Source organism: Harpia harpyja, chromosome 3 (assembly GCF_026419915.1).
Source record: "Harpia harpyja isolate bHarHar1 chromosome 3, bHarHar1 primary haplotype, whole genome shotgun sequence".
Classification (NCBI taxonomy): Eukaryota; Metazoa; Chordata; class Aves; order Accipitriformes; family Accipitridae; genus Harpia; species Harpia harpyja.
This window is the reverse complement of record NC_068942.1, coordinates 52,644,420-52,664,670: the sequence shown is the minus strand read 5'-3', so window position 1 is coordinate 52,664,670 and position 20,251 is coordinate 52,644,420. Positions and strand designations below refer to the sequence as shown.

Genomic DNA, 20,251 nt, shown 5'->3' with positions numbered 1-20,251 from the left:
TCCAGGACAGAAAGTGACACACATCCCATAGGCTTTTTCCTAATAGCCTTCTTGCTCAACACCTTCAGTACTGTTCATTTCCAGCCAGTGAACCTATGACTTACACCATTAATTTCCACTTACTCCACACCAAGCTCTTAACTTCAGCACTCCAAGATACTGCACCTATTCTGCTAAGGCACTGCCAAAGAGTATGAAGGTAAATCCAGGAGGGGAAAGTAACCCCTCAGATAGTACCACTGGGAATGCCAAGTGATGTATTACCACCATCCCAGGTATGCAGTGGCTCCAGCCTAGGCTTTAGTTTAGCTTTCCATTCCTGCAGGCAGGGCACCTACCTCTTAGGCACTGCAACATTCAGCACAGCAATACCCACGTCCCTTTTTGCATCTAACCTACAGCAGCTAGAAAGAAAGACGCTCTTATTAGTGGAGAAGAATAGAGAAAGTAGAAGAGTGGCATTAGGTGTCTACTATTTTTTGAAAAGTCTCACGTAAATAATGGAAACTTCATTTAGAAAACAAATAGTGCCATCTCCTTTCCTACTTCCTCTACCACCAGTATTCCTGTTTAGCAAACACTTAAGAACACGCTTAAATCACCACCTCTTTCCAAGAATGAAGCTGCATGCCATTTAGGCACAAAGTTCTGAACTTTGTTGCAGAGAAACCTTAAACGTCAGCACAGTTTCCCTTAAAAGCTCAAGGGGAAAAAAGGAAAAAAAAAAAGGGGGGGGGGGGGGAATCAGTTCTAGCCCCAGTGCAGCCATTTTGAAACACCATGAGCTCTCTGCCATTGCCTCCTGTCTAGTCAACAAACCCAGCAAAACAGTTGCATGTTTTGCATTTGTTTTGTTTTATGCAAAGGAGGGCAGACACATGCATACCTGTGTAATCTGGGCGAGAGATGAGACTACTGGAAGCAGAGCAAAGAAAACACACAGCCTGTTCCCACAGCAGCAGTAGCTGCACAGTCATAACCATGACAGCTGAGGAACCAGGCCAAGAAATGTTTGCTGTAAATACATTCTCACTATGCTGTTAGGCTTTTTTTTTTTTTGCCTTTTTTTTTAATCCTCAAAGACAGTTAAAATACATTTACTGCAAATGCTTCCAGTTCAGCAGTAAGTTGTCGGCTAATGTTTTTGTTTTCTTTTGGCTTTCCTAACACTTCTTTCTATGATTGTCAATTCCTTTCAGAGACTATAATCCCTTTTCGTATCAGCTGCTAACACGAGCCAATAAAGCAACAGGGATCCGTATAGATCCTGCTTCCTTCATTAAGGGAAGAAAGGCAACAGAACAGGTTTTGTAGCTGCAGCCAGAAATGAAAAGAAAGAATCAAGCTCATAATTGTTCAATCATACCCATCCCAAAACATACAGGAGCACTCGAGTCAAAGGGTTATGGCAGGAATACTCTAACTCCATAAGGAGTTAAGCTGGCAGGCAGAGGGATGGAAAGAAGGAGCTTTCTGTCATCTCCCACACTTTTGGGTGCTACATCTCTGAATCTATGTTTAGTTTCTAATCTGCAGGAAGTACAATCATTTCCTTTAAATATGTACATACTGATTGGGACCAGTTAAGGCGGTTCTCTCTGGACAGACAGGACCTTTCAAGGTGATTATTAGCATTTAAGCAAATCAGTGATGATTATAAGAATTCCTGTAAGAGGTTTTTCTAAACTTCAACATCACGACTAATGTATGGTGTAGAAGTTAGTGTCAAGATTTCCATTGATTTCAGTGGGCTCTGGATGAGAAGAAATTAGTTTATTCGTCCTTTTGTCTTAGCAAAATAAATGTAACAAAAAATCAGTATAAGCATTTTTTAAAACAAATTCTTTTATAAGGTATGAGTGGGTCATCTGTTTATCTTGCCCTTGAAACAGTTTCCTGAATTTCAGCAATAAAATGAGGGATGCTAATTGACCCTCCTTGCTTTGAATGAAAGCTTATTAAAGATTTAAGAAAAAAAAAATCTCACAAGCATTCAGTTATTGTTTACTGCCTGCCAGCTGTAGACATAGTCTTAGTAGCATATGAAAGTGCAGTCTTAGCACTGCAAAGTTTGTCCACTATTTATTATTGAGTGTTGTTCCTCTTTTCAAAATATCTCAATAGCAGATCTTGACCTTTCTAAATAGAACAAATACATAATATCAATGATCTTATGTGTAGGGATGAAATGTCTGGATCTTTTCATTTTCGTACTTTGGATCACAAAAAGAAAAATCGAAAAGCATCCCAACTCCCTGAAAATGGAACTGCTCTTACTGTTCTGAAGAACATTGATGTCTCAACTTTTTTTTTTTCCAAACTGGAAAGTAGCAGACTTTAGCATGAACTAGCAACCTCTATGCCCACCTCAGGCTAAGATAACTCAAAACAGAAGAAATATTTTTGTAATTGCTGAAATGCTGGCAAATTTTTCACTGTAGTGACACCTGGTGAGACTACTGTATTTTAGAATTATGCACGGCAAAGTATAAACACATCTTTGTAGTTTATAATACAAGCACAGCTTTGTTTAGCTCTATGAAACGTAAACTGTAAATATCCTGCTACAGACTATCTGCCTCAATTCCTCAATTACTTACAGACTGGATAAATACACGAATACTGTGAAATACAAGTCAATTTTGATATTAGCGAAAATTCTCAAATGGAAGATGTTGCCAAAACACAAAACATAGAAAGAGGAAAACAATATTAATATGCATTTAGCACATACACTTTAGCTACATCTACTCTGTTGATAAACAGACAAGTGTGCACAGACTGTTAAATGTGTATTAAAAGGCAAAAAGATGATAAAAGTTTGAAATAAAAAATACTAAGAGCTATTCATGTTTCTGACCATCTTTGCTACAATTTCCCATTGCAGCATCTCACTCTTTTCCAGTCTTGAAAATTTACTGCCATAATGCGAGTTAAATGCCTTCAATGGTAATCTCTTGATAGAGTGCCCTTCCTAAACCAAAAAGCGTTAAAAATAAAATCTAGACTCAAAAAAAAAAAAATCTTCTGGCTTCACTGCAGTGCTTTTTCTTCACTTGCTCTTTACATTTACAATAAGAATAATTTTCATCATTGACTCACTATTACTATTCTGGGGATCCTTTCAATGCATTCAAAATATAGCTGAAAAAAAATCAGAGCCATCAACTTGTTATTGTCGTCTTCCTCCTGACCCAATACGTGTCATTCTCTGCTAAATCCCATTTCGCTGCTCCCTCTCATCCACCAATACACTCTCTCACTAATTTCATACTGATGAGACACAGGTTTTTGCCCACACTAATAATAAGTTCATCTTTGAGCAAGCCCCCTATAACATTTACCATGTAAGTGATAAAACACAGCAAAACTGGAACTATACCAATTTGCTTAAGTGATGGATCCAAAGGATAAGAAGTTTTTGCTACCCTTAAAATCCAAGGCTTGCACCTATTCTCCTAAGACAGTGCGAAAGAGTATGAAGGTAAATCCAGGAGGGGAAAGTAACCCCTCAGATAGTACCACTGGGAATGCCAAGTGATGTATTACCACCATCCCAGGTATGCAGTGGCTCCAGCCTAGGCTTTAGTTTAGCTTTCCATTCCTGCAGGCAGGGCACCTACCTCTTAGGCACTGCAACATTCAGCACAGCAATACCCACGTCCCTTTTTGCATCTAACCTACAGCAGCTAGAAAGAAAGACGCTCTTATTAGTGGAGAAGAATAGAGAAAGTAGAAGAGTGGCATTAGGTGTCTACTGTAGTCTGCATTTTGAAATTTTTCATGTAAATAAGTACCACCAGTATTCCTGTTAGCAAACACTTAAAAACATGCTAGCCTTCAAATCTGTGTCTCCAGAGTCCATTCCTGAACTCATTCCTGAATGCCTTTCTTCAACCTTTCTTCTAAAAAATTTGGACATAAAAAATATGTTCTACATGTGTAACTTATTTTAAGATGTCTTTTGCTGCGATTTTTTAATTTTTCTTTGTCCAATTTATACTGTAAAATACTCAAGGCCAACACTGATAGCAGGATTTAAAAAAAATAAAAAAAATCAACCTATGGTTCTCCATGCACTACAGAGGAGGGCCAGATGGTTAGACTGAGTTTCATAAAGGTCTGCATCCTAGGCAGTAAGCTACTAAAGCTAAAGCAAAAAATTGCCATAAGTCTCCACCACAACCTTCTTTATGGCATTGCTACTCAATTCTAAGATGCCTGAGAGCATATCAATGCACACAAGCCTAGAATCACCATTTTTAAACCTCTCCTAGATCAAGGTACTTCTATCAAAACAAGAGGTATGACAGGAAAAAAAAAATTTATTTCATAGTTCATATTAGGGATGCTTATTCAAGAGATCAGGCTTATTCGAGTTCAACATTTATGTCTCTGCCTACAGGGATCTGATCAGCACCTCTAAAGTCTAAAAAGACTGGCCAAATGACTGGAAATGCTAGTGAGGAAAGGATGCTCTCAGTCATTACATTTAAACTTGCTCATTTGATTGCAAGACTTAATTGTATATTAATTTGAGCAAGAGAGATGAGCTAGCATGACTGTATAGCTTGGTGATTAGGGCACTTGTATTAGAGAGACACATGCATTTCAGTTTAGGTTTTGACTGAGTGCTCTAAGCAGTGATCTCTGTGAAAAGCAGAACCATTCTCTCTGACCTCTAGGCTTTAATGGAGTTATATACCAACAGTCAAATAGGCCAATTCTAGAACTAATCCCAGATTCACAGAACTACTTACGTTTGAAGGGGCCTCAGGAGGTTATCTGTCTGGTCCATCTTGTTGCTCAAAGCAGGACCAACTTAGAGCAGGTTACTCAGCGAGTCTTGCCCAGCTGAGTTCTGAATATCTTCCAAAAGAGAGATCCTAGAATCTCTCCGGGCACCCTGTTCTGATGTGTGATTGCTTTCACTGTAAACAAACAAACCAACTGACCTGGTTTCAGCTGGGATAGAGTTGATTGTCTTCCTAGTAGCTGGTACAGTGCTATGTTTTGAGTTCAGTATGAGAAGAACATTGATAACACACTGATGTTTTCAGTTGTTGCTAAGTAGTGTTTAGTCTAAAGTCAAGGATTTTTCAGCTTCTCAAGCCCAGCCAGTGAGAAAGCTGGAGGGGCACAAGAAGTTGGCACAGGACACAGCCAGGGCACCTGACCCAAAATAGCCAACGGGGTATTCCATACCATGTGACATCACGTCTAGTATATAAACTGTGGGAAGTGGGGGCGGGGGAATCGCCGCTCGGGGACTAACTTGGTGTCAATCGGCAGGTGGTCAGCAATAGCACTGTGCATCATTTGTACATTCCAATCCTTTTATTATTACTGTTGTCATTTTATTAGTGTTATCATTATCATTATTAGTTTCTTCTTTTCTGTTCTATTAAACTGTTCTTATCTCAACCCACGAGTTTTACTTCTTTTCCCAATTTTCTCCCCCGTCCCACTGGGTGGGGGGAGAGTGAGTGAGCGGCTGCGTGGTGCTTAGTTGCTGGCTGGGGTTAAACCACGACACCAACCAACCAATCCCCCCTACCCCCTCACATTTCTTATTACTGCAACTTGCATTCATTATCTCTTGTGCTATCACTGCACATTCAGGAGGCATCTACCTTTATCTTCTCTGTACGTATCCATCAGGTAGTTCAAGACAGCAGTTCATCTCCCTTTAACCTTCTCAAAGCCAAAAAAACCCCAGTTCTCTCAGTGTCTCTTCACATATTACATGCTCCATCCCCTTTATCACCTGGATGGCTCTTTGCTGGAGAATATATATGCAAGGTAGCATGCACCATCAGAAGTTAAGCAATTGTGTGTACGTCTGCAAAAGACATTTAGGTTCTGATGAATACCAGTTGTGGTGAATGCCAGTGACACATTTACATTCACGTTAGGCATTCTTAACAGATTTTATATCATTGATACACACACATACTTTGGGAACCTGAAACTCAAAATATATTGTGCTCAATAGAAAAAAATGTATAATAAATTTATTTTATAAATATGAAAAAAGTATCAAAGGAAGAAGTTTAGATTTACTTGGAAGTTGTAGATACTAGTCTTTATTTCTGTGCATCTCTTCAGAAGCGATAACTCACTTCAGTGCTGAACATGGTATATAAACAGAATGAAATTTGCATGGTTCCAAAAATGTAAGGCAAAAGAGAGTATGTAGACACAAACAGAAGCTGAAGGACAACTCTTAGTAAACTACACTAATCAATCAGGCAGACAGCTTAGCGTGTGGTACCTAACTACCTTACTGACAATGTTCTTGTCGTATATTGCTTCCAAATCAAATGCACATCATTCCTTCTAATTTGGAATGGTTTCCCCCAATTTCTCCATTGTTCCATTTGTAAGAAATCTATTCATACACACAGGCAAACTAGATGGTACAAAACTGTGAAAATTTATATGCTGAAGAATTTATGCGATTTAACACAGTGTGTTATAAACACACATGATACATGACACTGGACTGATGTGTACAGACACCAGATACAGAACATTCTGCTGCATTGAGCATGCACAGTAAAACAGTCAATGTCAGCATGGTAGCTATTTTACCAGGTATAAATACCTGCTATTTGCCCTCAATACCTTATGTATTTTTCTGGTCCTCCCAAGTGTAGCATTAATGTATACCTAAAATAAACCACATTTAAAGAAAAATTGTCCCCGAATCCACATATGCAACCTCTCTAATTTAAATGGTGGAAAGGAGAATACCAATAACTACATACACACTTCTCAAACAGTAGCAACTGCACATAATAATTTACTAACTAATGTATGTCAAACAAAAATAGTATTGAACATTTATATTCTCCTCTATAGAGATGGGCCACTTCAGGCAATGATCAAAAACCCACAACAATATAGCCTCCATAGTCTCTGCTCTCCAAGAATTAAATACTACTACTGTTTCCAAGTTAATCTAATCCCAAAGCTTTAAACATAATTTTTTACTGTTCCATTCACTCCACTGTTGCTTTTATGGCAGCTTTTTCACAGAGGCTCTTGAAATATCCTAGACCTCACAACCCACAGTCTGCTCAATATTTCAAAGACAATTTATCCATCTGTCTGCATCTTCCCTATTCCCAATAACATATGATACTCTACAACTACTTATGTATGATAACTAAGCATCAGAGAATTATGCTACAAAAAAGGTTTGAGTACATATATGTATACTCACATATACACACTCTAATATATATATATATATATATACACTCACACACACACACTATCACCATTACCTCTGACAAGTGCTGGTTTCGAAGCAGTTCTTTTAGTAGAGGACAGCTTCAGAAGGAAAGCAGCACACAAAATCTCCATCTCTAGCCAAACTTTCAAAATTACATACAATTGTTATAATTGCATAAACCGAGTTAAAGTTTTTTTAAAGGACAAGACTGGATCTTCAGACTACAGCCCTATTCAACTTTGGGTTGAGCTAATAAAATAATTTTGATCATTCTTCTGCTGAATTTATGGTTTTCAACATGAATCTACAGGGGATAAAGCCTGTCCTTGCTTCAAAGTACAAGGTCCCATTTCCTTTTGCTCACGTGCAACTGCTCTGCATTGGAAGTTTTATGAAATCTGGTTCCTGCTAATTTCCCTGTATTCTTTCCTTTCCAATTATATCCCTCCCAGTGAAAATTTGGTTTATTTTAATTTTCTTTCAATACGTACCTTTTATAAAACAGAGGCACTAAAGTTGTTCTAAAAGAAGCAGCAAGAAAGAGATGGAAGAATTACAATTAGATAATAATAAAAGTGTTTTAGGAACTCATTAGAATTGAGCCACGCCAGGAAAAGCTTCATCATCTTTCTGGGAAAACGTGTTCATCCTTATCAGGTACTGTCCTGGTTTCAGCTGGGATAGAGTTAACTGTCTTCCTAGTAGCTGGTACAGTGCTATGTTTTGAGTTCAGAGTGAAGAATGTTGATAACACTGATGTTTTCAGTTGTTGCTCAGCAGTGTTTAGACTAATGTCAAGGATTTTTCAGCTTCTCATGCCCAGCCAGTGAGAAAGCTGGAGGGGCACAAGAAATTGGCACAGGACACAGCCAGGGCACCTGACCCAAACTGGCCAACGGGGTATTCCATACCATATGACGTCCCACCTAGTATAGGAACAGGGAAGTGGGGGCAGGGATTCGCCGCTCGGGGACTGGCGGGGTGTCGGTCGGCGGGTGGTGAGCAATTGCACTGCGCATCATTTGTACATTCCAATCCTTTCATTATTGCTGTTGTCATTTTATTAGTGTTATCATTATCATTATTAGTTTCTTCTTTTTCTGTTCTATTAAACCGTTCTTATCTCAACCCACGGGTTTTGCTTCTTTTCCTGATTTTCTCCCCCATCCCACTGGGGGGGGGGGGGGAGTGAGTGAGCGGCTGCGTGGTGTTTAGTTGCTGGCTGGGGTTAAACCACGACAGGTACATCTAAGGAACCTTTAGAGCTCACAGTACACTTAACAGTGCTGAGGCTCTACTTTATAGCCATACTATACCAAGGATGCTGCCAATGCACAAAATGTTCTTGATACTCTAGAGGAGCATGATAAGGAAGAAATACAAGAGTCTTGCCATATAAGGTCCAACTAGCCTGCAAAAACGTAGGTTAAAGTGTCATGTCAGCGTAAGAAATCCTGTTAAGGATGTTAACCAACCACAGATCCCCACCTTGAAAAGAGAGCAGATTTGGGGGCTAGTTCCAAGGGGACTGTTTGCACTTAACAGAATTGCTGACTTCTGTAATCCATGTTGTGTAGGTAATGCTTGCTTCTAATAGTAATACAACTTTATCTATTGATATGACAAAGACAAGGAGAACATTACATGCTGAAATATGCACTCATATTTTACCTGTAGTCCCATTTTTTAATTTGGTTTTTTTTTAATAGAAAAGCTGACATGTCCACTACATATCGAACTTTCTTCCTTCTCTGCTGGTATTTCAACTTGATAACGCACGTAAAGTAAGATAGAGCGTTCAAGATCAGAGAAACCAACACTTACTATCCTTCATATTAAAAGTTTTACTGATTACTGCCTAAACAAGAAACCCCCTCCATTCGTATTGCTGCTATGACTATAGCAGCTATTAAATTGGCAGCCAACACCATGCCATTTCCTCTCCCCCAACCTTTTGGCAGAACAATTGCCACATTATACTCCAGGACATACAGCAGCCAGTCATGCTGCTCCTGGATCAGTTCAGAATTGTGCCTGCACCCTTCTAATTGCTCCTTTGCCACTGAGCTGTCAAGATGTCCTCAGACAAAAATGAGAATGGTGCTAGAAAACTTACCATGCAGACTGTATGGGACAGTGGTGATGACCATTTAAAATCCTTGTTGCAAAAGCAGTTTAAACCAGCAAACAAGTTTTGCTTGCCTGGTTTTTTGGGTGTTTTTGGGTTGTTTTTTTTTTTTAATAATCTTTCTATTTCTAAGGTTCTTAGCTGTCTACTTGATACTTATTTCAACAGAGCTTCTCAGACACATTACTGTTCAAGTACTGGCTTTAGGTAACTCAAAAAAATTTGTATCTTTACTGTACTTAGCCTAAAGTTTAATCAGAAGTCACTCCCACAACAAATACACCAAGACGATGCATTCTGAGGTAGCTTGTTTAATCTAAACCAAGTACCATAGCACTGAGTCAAGACACACACAGAGTAAAGGAACAAGTGCTGAATGGGACTGTACAAAAGAGTAGGCAGCTTCTGAAGTGTATGTTAAGTGAAAACTGAATAGAAAAGGCTAGTGCTACAGATAACACTGGAGAACTATCAAAACTTCCCTACCTGGGCTTTAACAATATCTTCAGAGAAAAGAACTATCTTTTAAAAAACTGAAGTAAACAAAAAAATACTCTCTTCTATCTCACCTACAGGCAAGCAAGATTCAAAGGAAGTGTTAACAGAGGTGAAAGAATTTTTACATGAAGGTAACTATGGCAGGGACATGGGAAGAGTTAAAACCCAGATAAGAGAGAAAAAAAAAAAAAAAATCACCCTGCAGGATGAACAGGCCTACAGTACATCTAATAATGTGAACAAAGAAGCTGTACAGTATACTAAACTGTTAACTCTATTTTGTATTATAAGGCACATTTCCTTCAAACTCTGTTTAAGGAAAATGATATGATGTATTCCAGAAAACTGTATTTGCTCATGAGATATGGATTACCAGACAAACAGCAAGCACTAATTTTGGTCTTCAATATTATTGCCTGTTATCTACCAGTCTGACACCATAGAACACACAAGAACAAAGGTAGCTTGTCAGACTAGCCATGTGGCAAAAGGAGAGCCTGGATTTAAAAGGTGGTGTTACATCTGAAAAGTGATGTACATCCTGGCCATATGCAAGTAGAAGTGAAGAGAGACAAAAATGAGGATGGAATCTGGACTGTGCTGAAAAGCCATTCATCTGCCAAAGAAGTAAAACTAGAGAAGGACAAATATACACATATTACAAAGAGTGAGGTTACATGCAGTAAGTATATAAGAAAGCACATAATGTATATATTTAACAAATGTATTTTCCAAAGTAAGAATTCCAGAAATTTAATTAAGTTGCAAGTGTAAGAGAAGTATTTAAATACTCATTACAGGCACAGACCAATTATGAGTTAACAAGTTAATGAGTTAACAAGTCCCCATTAATGAATTTGGAAGCTAGGCCCTTCAATGCTTTATTGGAGTATCTGAAGCATGATAAACTCTGGAAAAGAGATTTGTTCATACAGAAAAAAACCAAACAAGCATCCACAGTTATTTACAGAGTGAACACATAGTCTTGATGATCTTAAACAAAAAAACCCTCCACCATCTAACAATAAACACCATTATAAAATACCACCAGAGTTTTTGATACAAAAGTCTGGGAACCTCTGTGTCTTCTGGTTGACTTAATTATTTTAAGAACTTAATATTTTATCAGCTTGTCTGAATGCACACAAGCTCCTTACATTATACTATAAATCTAAATTAGGGAGCTAATTTAAGTGGTTTATATGTAGCTATAGAGGTAAAGCAGCTATTTCTTAAGAACATGGTTTTAGAAAGTTAAATACAAGCAGAAGCATTTTACTCTTGCAAGCAACTTTATCCTGTCAAACAAAAGGTAATAGCTAAGATCAACCAGAACAGATAAAGAAAAAATAAGGAAAAATTTCAAAGCTCCCAACAGATCACAAAACTATTTCTAATATAAAATGGAATGACAGTATCTTTAAAAACATCATTGCATGCTGTGGTCATCTCTTGTTTAGGTGTCCAAGGCTATAACACTATTGGTTCTACAGTTAACCCCTTCCTGAGACTGACTAGTAACTATGTCAGAAGGGAGATTATAGTTTTTAAAACAAAAGTAGCATGTGTTAGGCTGGAAAATTTACCAGTTATTTTCTAAAAACCACATTACATGTGGTATATGTACATTAGATAGAACCTGCTGTTTCTCTGTGTGACCTGTGAGCTTCTTTCTTCGAAGGAGGAGATACAAACAACTTTTTCCAGCACAGATTTAAGACTACCCTGGTCATCATGCAGAAGCAAAATGCTTGTGGGGAGAAGAAATTTAGCTGTAAAGCCTTCGTCTTTCAGAATTCAGGTTCCACTCTCAGGGAAATCACTGATGCCCCGAGCATTAATGGACTCTGTCTCGTTCTACAGCACGATCAGCCAGCACGTTACTGCTTCATTGGTTGCTAGGGAGCAACGAGCTCATTACACGGCATCATCCACACCCTCCACAAGGATACTGGCACATGCTTCCCATCTGGGGATACTACTGATTGAAGTAATGGCACTGGAGTGCCTGCCAGTCTCCAGTCTCCCAGGATGGAGTATGCCAATACAGCAGGTGCTAACTTTAGCTCTACCTTCGAGGTTTTAGGCTCTAGTCTTTGTGAGCCTGGCCAATGCAATGCAACACACAAAGAGGTCAGAACAGCTTTCCACAGCTATTGGCATGGACACCCCTTATATTTAAAGGCCAGATCTAGACAAAGATGTTCTTCCTGAAATTTTGGCAGATACATGGCTTTGTTGACTAGGGCAATGATTGCCACTATTCTAATGTCTGTGTTAGAGGAGAATTCAGTAAAAATGGAAAAAGGCTGGGGGAAAAAAAAAAAAAAAAAAATCTTCTTTTCAGTCATTAAGGGAGCACAAGACTTGGAGGCATTCACAAAAGACATACAGAAATGTAGTGATCTCCAAGCTGTATACATTAAAACGTTGGAATGGATGTCAGTCGTGAACAATCTGGGTCACTTCAATGTCTAAACATGCAAACCGAATGCATTTTTTCAGCTGTTTGTCTCATTAGCACTTCACAGATTTATTCACAATAAGAGGGGAAAAAAAAATCTGTCAAGAATTAAAAAAAGCCACCCTGCTTCCATATGCCAGGAAATTTATTAACTAACAATCTATCTGCATTACACAGAGATGGTATCTAATGATTTTCGTGTACCTGTCATATGTTAAATGCCATCCAAGAATTCTTAGTGCTGGTGAATTAACAAGCACATAAGGGAATACAGCGGTCAATATGCATAGACAGCTATATATTCAAATCCTTAGACAACTTCAAAATGCCTTTTTTTTTTTTTAACAATGACAAAGAAACAGAGAAAGGAATGAGAAGGAAGGGAAATTGGGGTGATTCACTCATCAAATGCATGGAACAACAGCTTTATTTGAAGGGGATAGGTAAATGCAAAAAGCGTCAACTTTCCCTCTTACCTGAAGTTAAGATTAAATTCTTAAGAATTTATGACCACCAAGATACAAAAATGCTCACCACTAATAAATGAAATAATGTCATGGACACTAATGTTATCACTTAAATGCGTTTTAAAATAACTGACTAGTTTGAAACACAAATACATACCTAAGTCCTTACCTGTCTCAACAACTTCTCAACAGCTGACATTACCATGAGCCCTCTCCACACAACAGGGGCAGTCTCTTCTATCAAGAAACCCATAGACATGCTGAAACAACAAAGCAAAAACTTAAGCTTTCCAGCACAATACCAAGTACACCTTTAAAGAAGCTTGATTTAAATTAAAACATATGCTCACCATGCAATTCCATAGTTCTTAAGGGGCCTCATTAGATTTTCTAAAACAGAAGGAAACAATGGGTTTTTTGAGGGGGGGGGAGTTGGTTTTACAGTTTGGTTTTAGATTATTTTTTTTTTTAAGAAATAAGCTTACACATTTTTTTTTTCCTCTTAAGAGCAGTTTTCTCTCTCTGTTAAAAGCATTTGTCTATTTTTTTTCCCCCCCTCATACCTTCAATATACATATACATTTATCTATTCTACCCAAGAACCTGGCCTCACTTTTTCTTAGGTTGTTACATTTTACTGATACCATTCAGCTTCTGCCAGAATAACAATGCATTTGCCCATAATATAATGTCACTTTGTGCTCTTGAAAGCAACCTTATCTATTTGTATGAAATCCCCACGCTGCGAGGCATAAAACCCCTATCGGACAGCCCTCTACCTTTGGAATACTTTGCTAAATGCTGAGTCATTGATATCAGAACAAAAATCAAAGTCCTACAACACAATGGGATTTTAATTTTTTTTTTTTAAACTATGCTATCACTAATCTCATGAATCAGAGGATGGCTCTACAAAGAGATCTGGACAGGCTGGATCGATGGGCTGAGGCCAATTGTATGAAGTTTAACACGGCCAAGTGCCGGGTCCTGCACTTCGGTCACGGCAACCCCATGCAGCGCTACAGGCTTGGGGAAGAGTGGCTGGAAAGCTGCCCGGCAGAGAAAGACCTGGGGGTGCTGGTTGACAGCCGGCTGAATATGAGCCAGCAGTGTGCCCAGGTGGCCAAGAAGGCCAATCGCATCCTGGCCTGTATCAGGAACAGTGTGGCCAGCAGGAACAGGGAGGTGGTTGTTCCCCTGTACTCGGCACTGGTGAGGCCGCACCTCGAGTACTGTGTTCAGTTTTGGGCCCCTCACTACAGGAAAGACATTGAGCTGCTTGAGCGTGTCCAGAGAAGGGCAACCAAGTTGGTGAGGGGCCTTGAGCACAAGTCTTATGAGGAGCGGCTGAGGGATCTGGGGTTGTTCAGTCTAGAAAAGAGGTGGCTGAGGGGAGACCTTATCGCTCTCTACAACTACCTGAAAGGGGGTTGTAGTGAGGTGGGTGTTGGTCTCTTCTGTCAGGTGTCTGGAGATAGGACAAGAGGAAATGGCCTCAAGTTGAGGCAAGGGAGATTTAGGTTAGATATTAGGAAAAATTTTTTTACTGAGAGGGTTGTCAAACATTGGAATGGGCTGCCCAGGGAAGTGGTTGAGTCACCATCCCTGGAGGTATTCAAAAAGCGAGTGGACAGGGTACTCCAGGGCATGGTTTAGGGGGCATGGTTAATGGTTGGCCTTGATGATCTTGAAGGTCTTTTCCAACCGAAATGATTCTATGATTCTATGGTTCCCATTAACACACCAGTGTTTTGGGGAATTCTTCTTGTATTAAGTCTGCTTTGGAACCCCAGAGGAGAGGTACCAAATAAAGCCACCCCTAAACTACATGCTGTCAACAGGTCCGAGTAAGAAGTCCTGGATTTCTTCAGACTGGCAGGAGTCTGCAGGACTTCTAAAATTTCCGTAGGAGCAAAAGATGCTTATTTGAACATTGCAGAGGTAATGTCCTTGTGATGCTCCATATTCCTATGCTTTCCAGTGTCAAGAAAAAAAGCGGGGGGAGAAATATTGTAATTGTTCTGCTGGCAAAGGGGCAAGCAAGCAGAAAGTAAACAACAACAAAAAAAGAGTGCATTCCAAAGAAAACCTTGCAAAAGCCAAAAACTCCACTTTATAGTCTCTGCCATCTAAATCCACAGTTTATCTCAAAATGGCGCACACACACACACAAAACAACAACAGGAATTTTATTTGGTCTAGCCGGTTTATTTTAATAGCATGCACAGGCAGGAACCAGCAGAAAACAGAAAGAATACTTTAAGCAATAAAAAATATATTATAATATGTACTTTGACAGAAACTTTTGACGCACCCGAAGTAAAATATATATAGTAAAATAAAAACAACATGAATATAATGCAGTGCATTCAAAGTTGAACTCCAAATTCAGACAAAATAACACCCAAGAGCACGCAAATTAAACAGTTAAACTCTACAGATGAAAGCTTTCAAGCAATCAAGTAAGCCAGCATTCAAGCCATGTAATTTTGTAGAAATATGGCTGAAAATAAATTGGATGTTTTGGTTTACAAATCAAAAAGAACAAAATAGGAAGCTAAATAAATCACTTGCATGACTATTGCATTCAAGAATGAGTATGGAAGTACTACTGGAAAAGAGATGGCCTTGGACTGATGCACTGCACCAGTGTAATGGAATTCTTCTCTACTTGTGCAGCTCTTTTCAGTGTTTAGTTAGGGCTTATTTTGGTGGCATTACACTGTCTAACATCATTTCTAGGAATCACAGTCTTACTTCTCCCCCCTGCAGTAAGATAGTTTTGTTATGAAGAGGTTGATGACATCTGAGCTTCAGCCTAGAGCCATCTCTAGTCACTGCTTTGCTGTCCTTGTAAACAACATATGTACCACCACAAGTTATAATACTGTTAGAAGTCTTGAGAAAAATGACTACATATTTACCTATGAGAGGGTTTTAAAAAAAGAAACAGGAAAAAAAGTATCTGCAACAGCATGTATCACTGCAGATTCACAGTCTGCTTCATTTTTACCATGAAATAGTAATGATTTTAAGAAAAAAAACAAAAGAAAACAAAAAGGTGAGGCCAATCCTTGACTGCTCAGCACATTAGGACCAGGAACTGGAAGGTAAGAAGAATGGAAAAGATGCATTTATTCTGAGGAAGTTCACCAAAATACTATGCCACTTCTCAGTCCAATCCAAGTGCTCTACAGTATGTCGGTCAAATATCCAGAGGCTAACATCTCAACATCCACTACCTGCATGGACAGTTTCTTCTGTATAGAGCCCAGGAAGACATACTAATCTTACAGAACAGACGCACCTTCAGAGATCTCCCTCTCCACCTCAGTAGGCAAAATAGAAAAGTTGCTGTGAGTACACATACACTGACCTAGAGAGTAGCCAAAGGGGCCTCTCTGTTGTTAAAACACGTGCGCTGTTTATTTCTCAACAGTAGAGTTTCATTTTATGAAAACTGGATCTTATTTTCTTTGGTTAACAACAAGGACTATAAACTGCTCCGAGCAGCAAGATTTAATCAAATTTATACAATGCACAACAACAATTCACAACCTGCTGTATATTCTGGCTATAATGTTCTGCATATTCTCAAAGTAATACAAAATACTGCAGAGCACCCCACTGTTTGCCTACTGCTAAAAAGCATTCTTAAGACTATCTCAAATCTAAAGTGCTTCAGTGGGCTCTGGTAATCACCCTTGTCTCATCAAAAGCAACAGGCATTCCTCCTCCTTCGCCCTGGGTCTCATGAAGATTTTCTAAAACATAACATGTAAAGAAGATTTAGCTTAATGAGATCTCAGTAACATCTCTAATTTCCATTGCTTTCAGAGTACAGTTAACACTTTCTTCTGTTATCAGATGCCTACCATACAGCTCCAAAAATCCAACACACAACAAAACAGATTTCTTAAAATCGCAACACAGAGAAATACCATGCCACCTACACTAAGACATCAACAAAATATCCCTGCTTACAACTTCTCAGTAAGCTTGATGGCCCTAAATAAAAGGGTGCTGTGTTTTCTCTGAACATACAAAATCAGACCAGTAAGATCAACAGAGCACCAATGACATGTCAATCAAATGCCTTTTCTGGTAGGATACAAGTAGGGCACTGGAAAAGGCAGGCACATGCAAATTCATGACAGCATTACAGCAGATTGCTGATTAAAAGAGTTCTAGGACTGGTCTGAAGGCTGGATTGCTACTCACATGGGGAAGAACGATGTTGAAGTCATTAGTATGGATCTTCTGAGTTTTGTAATTTTTTTTTTTTTTTAACTTTTTTCCCTCCAGAAAAATCAAGCCTTGCAGACTGTCCTGACAAGGTGAGTTACTCCATTCTTTTTCTCTAGAAAGCCTAACATAGCCCATTCAATAGTGCCCATAGGTTAGTGCAGCACAGAAAGTACGTAGAGAGCTATATATACGGTTTTGGCTGGGATAGGGTTCAATTTCTTCATAGTAGCTTGCATGGTGCTATGTTTTGGATTTGTGGTGGTGAACACAGTGACAATAACACAGAGATATTTCCATTGTTGCTGAGCGGTGCTTACCCAGACCCAAGGCCTTTTCTGCTCCTCACCGCACCCCACCAGCGAGCAGGCTGGGGGTGCACAAGGAGTTGGAAGGGGACACAGCCGGGACAGCTGGCCCCAGCTGACCCAAGGGATATTCCAGACCATATGACGTCATGCTCAGCATCTAAAGCTGGGGGAAGAAGAAGGAATGGGGGGATGTTCGGAGTGATGGCATTTGTCTTCCCAAGTGACCGTTACATGTGATGGAGCCCTGCTTTCCTGGAGATGGCTGAACACCTGCCTGCCCATGGGAAGTGGTGAATGGATTCCTTGTTTTGCTTTGCTTGTGTGCACAGCTTCTGCTTTACCTATTAAACTGTCTTTATCTCAACCCATGAGGTTTTTGCATTTTTACCCTTCTGATTCTCTCCCCATCCCATAGGGGGGAGTGAGTGAGCAGCTGTGTGGTGCTCAGTTGCCCATTGGGGTTAAGCCCCAAAGAGACAATTTCAATTCTTGGCTTAGTTTTCAGAAGAGGTCTGCTGACTGATACATTATAGCAAGCAAAGGCTTACATTTAGTCTTATCTCATCAGGTAAGTAAAGATCATTATTCCAGGAGATCGTGATGTTACACTACACCTCCTTAGGTTAGGAAAAGCAAAGGTAGCTTATAATTATTAAATATGAGTATAGTGGATCATGCAACACCCTAGCAAATCTATTTTGAGCTCACTGACTGAGTGAGCACTAATGCAGAGGAGTTGCTCAGAGTTTTCAAGTATCTCAGATAAGGGGTATGTTGGGGGTTTTCTACCATTTCAAAGGCAAAACAAATACCCAAACATGAGATGAGAACACTAGAAGCTCAGATTTTTCTCCTTGTTAAAGATTTCCTGTTGTACTCAGCTATTTTTGGAACTTGCCAATATAATGGAAGATCAGAGACTTCCTAGAATTACAACTAATTATTTTAATGTTTATCTTCAATAAATCTTAATAGTGGAAGTCACCTGTCTGTCCTAACTGGACTTTGGTCATCAAGCAGGAAAGTGGCAATTTTAAGTTGTTCTAAGATGGGACATCAATAGCTAAATCTATCAAAAAGTAGAACAATTGTATGATTTTCCAGTTAGAAACATCCTACTGACCTTTGCATGCAGATTTCCAAGTGTTTCCACAGACACTACCAATGCAGAAGTGTTTGCCAGCACAGATGCCACTGCAAGCTCTGGGCTATGCTCTGAATGTGTCTGTTTCCCGATTCTTAATTTTTATACGAGCCCCATTTCCATAACACCCATGCACCCAAAATGAACATTTTTACCTAACAACATGCTTCTGAGGTGGGGAATTATTATCTCATGTTACAGATGAGGGAATCAAGACCTGGACTGTGAAACTTGCTCTAGGTTATTCAAGAATCCTGTGGATTTGGAGACCTATGCTGTGTTCCCCCAAGGTCTGATGCTCTAACAGAGCCATGGCTCCACTTACAGTATCTCCAAAGTTGGAAAGGATGTAACGCACAACTGATAAACATCTAGGAGATCTAAACAGTTTAGGTGCATTGCTGAAGTTATGTATTTTCCCTTGAAATTCCCAAATATGTCTGAAAGAATTAAAATTTTAAAAAGCAAACTGAGGCACAAACAGTGTACAACAGAAAAAGCTGTAGAAAGTTACACTACATATTGTCTGTAATACCTGGCTCTCTGAATAAAATTTTACCATCTTACATTTAAGCATCAAAGCAGCAGATTTAAAAGTGTGTTTCTGAATAGCACATAAGTTTAAGTATTCCTTCATCTTTCATAGTGTGTTATTTAAATAAAACCCATACTGTAATTCCCCTGCATACATTTATCAAAATTTGAGCAAGTTGATACTTCTTCATAGTTTATACAAAAGCTAAAGGTTCTGCTGCTGTTTGCACAGCCCATCATTGCCTGAGGTTTTCATGACAAATTGCTATTTTCCACCTCCTCACATCTCAGTGGCATCTCACTGCCTGAAACACAGATGTATAGCACAACAAAACACACAGTCACCATGCTAGTCAGAGAGACACTGCAGAATAGTCTGCGGATTCCAGTACATTAAACAAGATTATCTGAGACAAACTCAATTAATGTGCCATACATACAGGCAAGCTGAAACAGATTTTCAGCATGGTCACTTGTAAAAATCTCAAAAATTTTTGCATCATATGGTTTTTAATTGTGTAGAATTTCATGCTGCAGAGACTACAGAATACTCTATCACAATGTAAGTTAGGACTCCAACTTACACAGCACCTTCTGTTAATCACAGTAAACAGTAATTCTCATTGGCTGTCACTATGTAGAAGTATGAGGAACTTACCTGCTCTTTATTTTGGAAGTCACCTCCCAAGTTCAATGTTCTGTAATGGGGGGATCCAGGTTCCAGTCAAGGACACAAAGGCTTCAGACTATACAGGGTTTCCAGCAACAGGAGGGGGAGAGAAGGAAGCAAAGAGAGGGAAGCAAAGAGAGGGAAGGAAGGAAGCAGAGAGAGGAGACATAGGACAGGAAGAGTAGCAAAAAGGTTGGGCTTTACTTGTATAAATATAGGTATCTCCTGCCACTCTGGATACCTTAGGGTGCTGAGATTTGTACAGGGTTAGCAGATTTGACAGAGGACATAGGAGAGAGCCACAACTTCTGAAGGGGCTGCTAGATGCAGGCACCATAGTCCAGCGTGTTTAAAGCAGTACTAGTTTCCTAAGCAAAGGCAAGTGAATTCCACTGACAGGGCAGCAAAGGGAAAGGCAATGCGGTAGAGGGGAGGGGGACAAATAGCAACAGGGCCCCAGGATATCCCACAATAAAACACAGAGACACCAACCTACGTCAGAGAGGAAAGGATGCTGTCACCAAAAGGAGGTTTGTCAGTCACAAATTTT

At 39.4% G+C, this 20,251-nt stretch overlaps 1 protein-coding gene across 3 annotated transcripts in view; it reads right to left on the bottom strand.

Annotated features, from left to right (window-relative positions):
• The window catches only part of NUBPL (NUBP iron-sulfur cluster assembly factor, mitochondrial), an 89,294-nt gene that overhangs the window by 43,622 nt on the left and 25,421 nt on the right, over positions 1-20,251 (bottom strand). For all 3 annotated transcript variants that reach the window (XM_052782577.1, XM_052782576.1, XM_052782575.1), the window contains exons 5-6: positions 13,148-13,187; positions 12,967-13,057 (exon numbers count right to left, since the gene is read on the bottom strand). In XM_052782577.1, coding sequence (XP_052638537.1) covers positions 12,967-13,057; positions 13,148-13,187 — 131 coding nt within the window. The remainder of the gene's footprint in view (positions 1-12,966; positions 13,058-13,147; positions 13,188-20,251) is intronic.